Source organism: Pygoscelis adeliae, unplaced genomic scaffold (genome assembly GCF_000699105.1).
Source record: "Pygoscelis adeliae isolate BGI_AS28 unplaced genomic scaffold, ASM69910v1 Scaffold81, whole genome shotgun sequence".
Classification (NCBI taxonomy): domain Eukaryota; kingdom Metazoa; phylum Chordata; class Aves; order Sphenisciformes; family Spheniscidae; genus Pygoscelis; species Pygoscelis adeliae.
The window spans coordinates 231,516-240,945 of record NW_008824005.1 but is presented as its reverse complement, the minus strand read 5'-3'; the positions used below and the strand labels follow the sequence as shown (position 1 = coordinate 240,945).

At 42.3% G+C, this 9,430-nt stretch overlaps 1 protein-coding gene across 1 annotated transcript in view; it reads right to left on the bottom strand.

Annotated features, from left to right (window-relative positions):
- Positions 1–2,477, bottom strand: part of LOC103918447 (myosin-3-like) — a 36,266-nt gene extending 33,789 nt beyond the window's left edge. The window contains 5 exon segments of the mRNA XM_009325762.1: positions 994–1,105; positions 1,196–1,223; positions 1,801–1,957; positions 2,051–2,194; positions 2,292–2,477. Of these exon segments, the coding sequence (XP_009324037.1) occupies positions 994–1,105; positions 1,196–1,223; positions 1,801–1,957; positions 2,051–2,194; positions 2,292–2,477 (627 nt within the window).
- Positions 2,478–9,430: the final 6,953 nt, after the last annotated feature.

Sequence of the window (9,430 nt, the reverse complement as noted above, 5' to 3'; positions counted from 1 at the left end):
GCCACAACAACCCATCAATCACAGACACCTGCCTCTGAGTGAGAAAAGAATATTCAGCCTTGGAATCTCCTTAGGTTTGCTGTGCCCTTGGGTACTCAAATAACATGCCGACACGTGTCACACGCTTTGATGCACATACCATCTCACAGACTGTGGTGACACACACTTGTGCCACAAGGATGTTTGTTGCTTGCTCTGTGCTAGGGAATGAAGCCCACGCCTTGCAAATGCACCGGCGGGCTCAGATTGCAGCAGCTGGGCTGCTCAGCAGAAAGGGGCATCAGAGCATGTGCTTTCTTCCCTGGAAGGATCCTTTCTGAGGTTACTTTCTAACTGTCAGGCAAGTGGTCCCAGCTGTCCCAAATCTGTCCCTTTTCTTATGCTGCCCCTCAGGGCTGTTAGGTTGACCACAGGCAGGGGAACAAGCCAGTGGAAACTACTGCCTGATGCAATTGAAATGACTCTTAACTTGAGCACAACCACTTTGGAGTTCAGAGTTCCTGCACTTCCCCGTCAATAGGAATGAAACAAGGAATAGGAATGGCACGATCACATGCCAGTGGGAACTGACTGCTCTCTTTACACTTGCAGCCACTCAGGTGCTGTGGATGTGGCCCATCTCATAGAATACTAATGGATAGATACATAGACAGACCGTCAGCACAGAGAAAACTGCTGTCTTACATTGTCTTCCTCTGCCTGGTGAAGACTTCCCCTGTGTAGATGGAAAATGGAGAGAAACTGAGTCTTGGGCCTTTCCCACATTAAGAAAATGTTTCTTTAAGTAGAGTTCCACTAGTGTTCAGAGGGATGGAGGCTGGGTAATGGGTAAACAAGCGTAGGTGTGCTTGGGCTGTGCATCCTGACTATCTCCTCAGTTGAGCTACACTTTCTGCCTTTTGATAGTCCTGCAACCCAAAAATATGCATTGATATTTTCAATATTTCAATTTCAGTCTTGGGCAAACACTAGAAGGGGGAGCCAATGAAATACCTGCATTTTGCTGGGCTGTTGGTCTTTCTTCTTCTCACCAGTAACTGCAATCGTTGCAAAGTACTGTATGACACGCTTTGTATTCACAGTCTTCCCTGCACCAGATTCTCCGCTGTTGAAATGAAAATTTTAGTTGTTACAGGAAACAGGAAACATTTTTACTTCTCTGTCAGCTTTGTCACACATACCAAAATATACTTACGTGATAAGGATTGACTGATTGTTACGATCTGAAAACAAAGTCACAGAAAGAGCCATTCAAATGAGGTGTGGAGGGCTTCTGTTCCTCAGACATAACTAGCTGACTTCAAAGGAAAGAACTATATTGTAACTGTATTTATCACTTTGTAACCAGATAAGGTAAATTCTGCATTAGTCTGCATATGGATTTTTTTGTGCGCAGAGGGATGGAGCAGCCCAAAATCTAACTCCAAGCGGTGGTTCTTTATAAGGCTTCCCATTTACTATTTGTTTTCTTTTATGTATAGACCTTGGCTTAAATATTGTTTAATCGGAATCAGATTCTCTGCTGTGTTCCTTCCTTACTGTTTCTTTAAATTCCTTACTAGGAGAGTGGGCATAAAGCCATATAGCTAGCTGCTGCCTTTCCTTCATTATCTGACAGCACAGAGGTCATTAAGATGCCACAGGCAGTCTAATCTTGAGTTGTGCCGTAGGACTATGGGAGCTGTTGCCATCAGGCACTGAGTAGAACAGCACCTAAGATGCCTGAACTGTCAAGTGTTCCTTGACCAAGCAGCCAGCCCTGCGTATGTCAGGATTTCCCATTCTTGCCAAATGACTCACCCGTCAGCATGAACTGATAGGCATTGTCAGAGATGGAGAAGATGTGTGGAGGGGCCTCCTGGCGCTTCTTGCCTCGGTAGGCCAACACCACCTCCGGGTTGTACACCGGCAGCCACTTGTAGGGGTTGACAGTGACGCAGAAGAGACCCGAGTAGGTCTGCGAGGAAGGGAGACAGCACATGGGCTTCCACTTAGCCTGGCAGAGCCGTTCCTCCTAGCTACCCAAAGGAAGACTGCTGCTGGTACTTACGTAGATCATCCAGGCTGCATAACGCTCTTTGAGGTTGTACAGCACAGCGGGTTCGTGGAGGTGGGTCATCATGACCATGTCCTCGATTTTATCGTACTTGGGAGGGTTCATGGAGAAGATTTGATCATCCTTCACGGTCACAGTCTGACAAAACCAGAAGGGAACAACAGGAGAAGAAATCTAAGCCAGGGAACTGCCTGAACTGGATGATCATGTATGAGTAACAGTGGGTATCACTTACTGTATCATCATATCTTTTAACTGTGACTTTGCCACCTTCTCTACTCTGTATGGTACCTTTCACATACATTTGCTTTTCATCCACTACAAAACAGGCTGTCTTAGCGTCAAATGGGCGATTCTGGGCTTCAATTCTCTCCTTCTCAGGCTTCCGTAAATAGGGAGCAGCTTCTCCAAAGATTGCCATCTCTGCATCTGAACTCATGGCTGGAGTTGCTCTGGAGGAATTCAGAAAGGTTTCAGAGAGCCTGTGCATTTGTAATTTATATTTATCCAGAAAGTGGTCATGCTCAATGACTAAAAGGAAGAAGAGGACTAATCAACGTCAGGCACTTAACTTCTGCCTCAATTTTAAGTATCCACTGAAGAAGTCCTAATAAAGAAAGTTCCTTTTGTAGACAGAGGTGTATTGTCTTTGAAGACATCCCCCTCAAATGGGATGCCTGTGTGCCCAAGTGAGGGCAGAGGGAGTATCGAGCTAGAAGTCTTCAAAAGTCTCTCCTGCTGTATCTTCACATGCTATTCACACAGCTGCACAGCCACATACTTCTCAAAGCCACGTACACATAGCCACTTAGATTGTTTTATTAGACATCTAAACATTTAGACACAAGTAAGATCTGTAAGTGAAGAAAATTGGCTCTCTCACATTATTTCTAAGTGGAGTTATTCTTGGCACCCTCCCGTTTTCTATGTTTAAATACCAAGCGGGGGAAGTTCAACTATTTTCTGTCCATACCAAGCACTGGAACAAATTGTGAGGGTCAATCATCACCTATCTAAAGCCAAACCTGTTTATAATATGAACCAAATATAAAACATCTTTCTAGATCTGTGGCAAAATTAGTTAATAAAGGAATATAATATATATTGAAGGTAATAATTAATAGCATAGTATTATCTAGGTAAATAAGTACTTGATATAACATTTCAAAGAATTTCAATTACAAAGTACCTTTTAGCTTTAACATATTATATAGAGTAATATTGGTTATGAATCATTAAAAGACAATTAATGTGTGCCAATATGTACCAGTCATTCGGTTAGGGATTTGTCTAGTAGAAATATTTCAGAAAACTGCTTTATGCTCAGTTTTGTTTTACATATTTAGCAATATCTAGTAAAAATTCTTCAACACAAGTAGATGCTATTGGTTGCTACAGTCAGAAGGACTGATGTGGATAATTCAAGAGCATCTGGAAATAACGCAGGTAGAAATAATGTAGGCAGGAACTAGTATAAACAGAATGTTCTTCCCCAGGCAAGCAAATGTACAGGCTAGAAAAAAAAAAAAAAAAAAAAAAAAAAAAAAAAAAAAAAAATTCTAAACTCCTGCTACTTCATGGGCTGTCTGATGCACTGTGGTACTAAAAAAGATAAAGGGACAGAATTGAACACCTCAGATTTATACTTCCAATACTCCCATGTATCACAGTACTGAAACAATCAACATGGAGTGATTTTATGTGCAAGAAAATGATGAAAGGAGTCTGAAGGCATTTGTAATGCTGCTTTTAGACACATTGCTGTAGAAGTGCTGATATCTTTCAGCAAAACCTTTCTTCTATGGGATATACACCTTGCAGGACTTTGAGGGACTGCATCTCTCAAGAGCCTTTAATACCCAGGAATTTCAAAGCACAGAATCCAGAACCTTTAACGTACTTTGAAAGTATTATTCTATGTATATAAAGCCCAGCATTTTTGCCTATGTGATCCTGCCTCCAAGTGGCTCAAGGGAAGCAACATGAAAGAAAGAGAGAAATTACTTCACAGTGTCCATGGAAAGGTTAAGCAGAGCATCAGAAGGTGAAAATAGGTTATCAGAACATTTCTTGAGGGGCACAGTCTGTTAAACTACTGAATGTCTTTGATAGGAAATAGTGTAAAATTTAGATCTTTATGTGTTCATGAGCAGAGAAGGCAGCGTTCTCTGGGAGAATAACCTGTACTTCCATCCCTTTCAGCTCCAATTTCAGTGAACATTTTTTGGTATTAGGATGGAAGGCACATGTGTGGAGGGTTCCTTCTGTTGCTCTGGTGAACTCTCCCAGTCACTCAATCACTAACTTTCCCCAGAAAACCTACAAGGGAATGATGCATATTGAGTTCTCTGTGAAGGTCACTCTTTGTGCATAAACAGATCTGTCTATCAGACAGGAGGCAAGATCGTCCTGAACTTTGTTCTGGTTTCAGACCTGTATGATAAGCCAAAGTCAGTATATAATGTTCTAGACCTTACCCCAGAGGAAACTACCTTAAGGCAGGATAAGCTTAAACCCTTCTTTAATTGTACTTTGAGCCTCCTCTCTGAACATAACCTCAGTTTCAGGCTTCCAGTAGTTGCGCAGATGGCAGGGGGTGAATTTTAATCCCCGAATCCCAGGTTACACCCAAAAAGACATTACTGTCACTGTCTCTCATGTCCTCTTGGCTAAGCTTGAGTATCTGTCACTTTTCTTTCCCAATAAATGGAGTATTTCCTACCAAGAACTGTGAATATGCTCATATTGATTAAAACAGCATATATCCTTTCTAGTGAACCTGTTTCTACAACATGGTCTTTTGCCACTTGTCCTTGCCATTGTCTGGGTGAGCTTCACTCATTGCTCCTGATCACTTCGCAAAACTACATGTTATTTGTTAAACCCTTACCTTCAGAGAGCCCAGGAGGAAATCTGCTTTCAGTATCTGTGTGGAATGGTTAAAGAAAAGACAGAGAGTGTTAACTCAAAAACAGTCCATTGTCTTGAGCATATGCCTATCAAACATTTATACACCTTGTGTAGTCTCTCCGAACAGTTGAACTATACACAGAGCCTTACAACTCTTGAGCTAGAGCCAAATCCCCCAGAAAATCTTGTGTTCCTCTCCACATTACTGTGATCTGTACAAAACAAATCTAATGTCTAGGAAAACATCAGCTATATTACATATATTTTCAATTTCAACTGCCTTCAGAGTTAGTTATCCTGTGCCTTTCATAGGGCTTGGAGGCAGCAAAGCTTGTAGAAGGCCCCTCCAAAGAATGGCATGGCATAGCATGGCTCTTCTGCTTCTGCTTGTGCCACCACACTGGAGTGATTTGGGTTGTATATCCTTGACATTGAATGTAAAGCATGACCTGGAACATTAGAAGTGGGGAATGAGAGGAAAATGCCCCTACATATTCCACGTCTTTGCAGAGCTGTGGAGATGCCATGGTCAGAATATGAAGCAAGCAGATGTGACTTACCGTGAGATGCTGAGGTAACAAAGAACAAGGTTACCTTCAGCTGTGGCTCTTTATATGTAACCTCCTGCCCACACAGCATTCAAGCGCTCTATTTTTGGTCAATAATAATTTACTCTTTAGTTGTAAACGTGTTGAAGCTCTGATCTCTCTGCTAATTACTCAGGGACAGGATTGGTTTAAGGTTGTATGGAGTCAGCTGCACTGGCCTGTTCTTTTCACATTGCTCTGTGCCAGGATGGAGGATGGAGGAACCCAAAGACAGCTCTGATAATGCCAAATAAGGCAACACTTGGCTCCTGACTTCAAGAGCTTGCTTTGACCAACAAGATGGGTTTTTTCTAATTGTGCACAATTATTTCTTTACAGACTATGATTTTAATGGATCCTATCATATCCTCTCTGTCTATCTACACATGCTGATAGAGAAGGAGGAAGACTTAGTGAGGCAGAATTTTTCTCTTATTCAATTTCTTTATACCACTGTATGGGGTGCTGGCAAGCCTGAAACCAGCCTCAAGCTTGGGACAGAGTAAGACAACTGCCAGCTTATGGACCACAAGGCAGGCTTGCAGTCTTGGCCTGTAGGTTTACAATACCAGAGGCCTGCAGGCATACCCAAGGTCTCAGCCTGCGGGAAGGAGCCTGGCTTCTGTGCCACTCCATTTCCTGCAGAGGATGTCATGGAGCAGGCTGAACGTCAAACCAGAATAACTTTGACTTGCTCTATAAGGGTATGTGGAAGGAGAGTGTCTGCTCTTTTAAGAGTACCTGGTTAAGGACCTTTTTTTGACACCACAAGGGACAGTAAGAAAGGGAGAAAGCCATAAACAAGAACATAGCTGGACTCAAACCTGACTGACAAATGGTAAGGGAGGAGGTGATGGGAACCAAACCCGGTCAGTCACACTACTTGATGAAGGCATGTGAAAATGTTTATTCTAGCAAGGTTACCAGATCAGGGACCTTGTCAGTTGGGAAACGAAGGTAAAAGGGGGAACCAGAAACAATATATACAGAGACACAGACCTGACAAAACAAACATGGAGACAATGAGAAGAAACAAACCTCGCCAGTCACACTAATCAATGGGCTATCAAGAAACTACAGGCGCCACTTCCAGGAAGGTCATCCTGGACTTCATGACTGATAAGATTGTGAACGAGGGGAGATCCCAGACAGGGTTGGGGTGGGTGCAGGAACAGACAGAGCTGTACGAACCCATGAGGGGACATGCAGGGGAAGGGGGAGCAGGGAGGAACAAAAAGGGGGGTAAAAAGAAAAGGGTATAAGGGGCTGGTCGCATGTAAAATGGGGCCAGTCAGTGCACTTGTCTGGCTGAGCCCTGCACCTGATCACTGCAGTCTGTCCTGTCTTCTTACATCTTCTTATTGAATCTTTTCTTAGTTATGAAGGTGGTGGTGAGTAGAAGTAACAGTGTCTTCTAAGTGTAGATGTCTAAGTGGTGTTATGTTGGGCGCACAAATGTTGACACATAGGGATGAAGATCAGCATTTTCTAAAAGCTTTGACTGGGGGATGGGATATAGTTGAGAATAACTGTTGCCAAATACAGGGCTGTCTAAAATGGTGTCAGCTGGCTTCTTTTAGTCACATGAATTGTATCCCATATTTCTGTTCTCCATTCGTTTGTCTCAGTAGGTGAGCTATTAATCAGAGAAAGCACAAAATTGCCTTACACACCAAAGTAGGTGGGAGTGAAAACTCCTAAAATTAGCTGCTTTCTTCCTCCCACCTTCCTCTCCTTCAGTGAGAAACCTAGATATAATTCCTTCCTCTGCCATGGGCCACTTCAACCTATAAAACCTTTAGACAAAAACATAAGAACAGCCGTATTTTGTCCCTCAAACCCATTGTTCTGTCCCCAGCCATGGCCAGGACAGATGTACAGGAAAGAATATAAGAACAGGGTACACATTTAGTGCTGCTTACCCAAAGTGCTCTTCCAGCCTGCAAAAGCTAATGGTTCAAGGAATCTCTGATCCTGATGTTATGCCTTTAGATTAAATAGTTCTTAATGGATTTCTTCTATGAAATTATTCAGTCATTTTTGTACTCCTGTAAGCATTTAGCATTTACAACATCCTGTGTCAGTAAGATAGTTGCATGTATGAAGAGCAATGACTTTTATTTGTTCTGAGCCATCCATCTGAAAAATTAATTGGTGTCCTCTACAGTGAAACATTATTTCCTATCTACTCTCTTTTTCCACCCATGCTTTTATACTCCTTAATATTTCCTAATTCAGAAGAGATCACATTGCTTTGTTCACTATTGTTGTCCTTCCCTAAGCCTTCCCCAGTTCATTCATCTCCTTTTGGGGTGCGTGTAGCTAGAACTGCATGCAGTATTCAAGCTGTGAGTACATCATATATTTATACACTCATGTAATAGTTTCTCTTTGTGCTCTATTCCTTTCCTATTAATGTAAAACAATTGATATCCCTTTTTGAAACATTACCAAGCATAGAAACTAATGTTTTCAGAGGAATAGCTATTGTATCTGTGTGATCTCTTCTGAGTAGTGATGGTCATCTTAGAACCCATTTCTGTGTGTAAAAATGGGATTAATTTTTTCTCATGGGCATCATTTCACATTTATTATTATTAATTTAGTCTGCAGCTTTATAACTCAATTACAAGATAGTTACAATGAGGAAAGCAAGAAATGAAACTCCCCATCCTTTCTCTTGAAGCTGCTCTGATATGAAGAAAACATTCAAAGTGTTCTGAGTTAGAACAAATAGGAGAGAGCCAGAGATAACCACAGCTCTGTAGGATCACCAGCAAGGAGGTGTCCATTTATACGATTCAATCAGCAGTTGCTTGCTGTAAAATATACAAAGAGGCCTTTGAATAAGGTTTAGCATGTAGAGCTAAATAGGTGGATTTCCTAACCAGTAGGTTAGGAAGTCACCCCTACTTTTCTGCCTGTAGACTTTTTTTTTCTTTTTTTTTTTTTTTTTTCTCTTGGAGAGTAGATCTTCAGAGGGAATGTTGAGAATGTTAATCTATTCCCACATGGGCCAATGCACACGCTGTGAGCTTGCTGAGAGCCATATAGCTATGTGAATGAGAGCTTGGGATCTGAATTCCTCAAGCGACAGTAAGAGTTGATTTCAGGTCTCTCACAGCTTGGGTAAATGCTCTTACCATTAGATTATTTTGTACAGGAGATGCGGTGGCAAAGTACACTCTGTTATGGCCCTAGAAAATGGCTGGCAGCCCCATTGTTCTTGTGACTCTTCCTGTGAGGGATTGTGTGATGGGTTTGCAGAGCATAAGCAGGCTTTCCCAGCATTTCTCAATATCTCTTGTGACCCAAGGTTAGAGTTGTTCGGGTCCTGTGGGAACTCTGGTGATGCTGAGAGGATGTGGGAAGGAATGTATGTTTTGAGGGTAGCCACCTTACACAGGACATTACAAAGCAATAAAAAAATTCAGGAGCAGTCTGAGGAGGAACATTATCTTCTAGATAAGACAGACATCCACAATTGCTGCTTCTTTTTGTTTGCCATAGCATATAGTTGTCCTTTAAGAGGGCTTTCAAGTTCCTGGATATATGTGGACATCAGTGTTATTCCCAAAGGAGAGTGTCCCCTGTTGATAACCATCCCATAGGCCTGCTTTTCTGCAACTGCAGGGCCATTACATTGAAAGAGCCCTGCAGGTTGTATGTGTGTCCTTGAGCATGCTGACTTTCTGGAACATCCCAGTAAGGCACTGAGGAGCTAAATGACTCAGGGGTCTCAATGTCTACCTTGCTTCCCATTGTATGAAGCAAGGGGAAATTGCTTCATACAATGGGACATGGGGGTACGCAAGGAGCTGGGGGGACCCCTTGGCCCCCTCCTCTTTATCTAGTGAGGATATATCAAGCTGTAGCC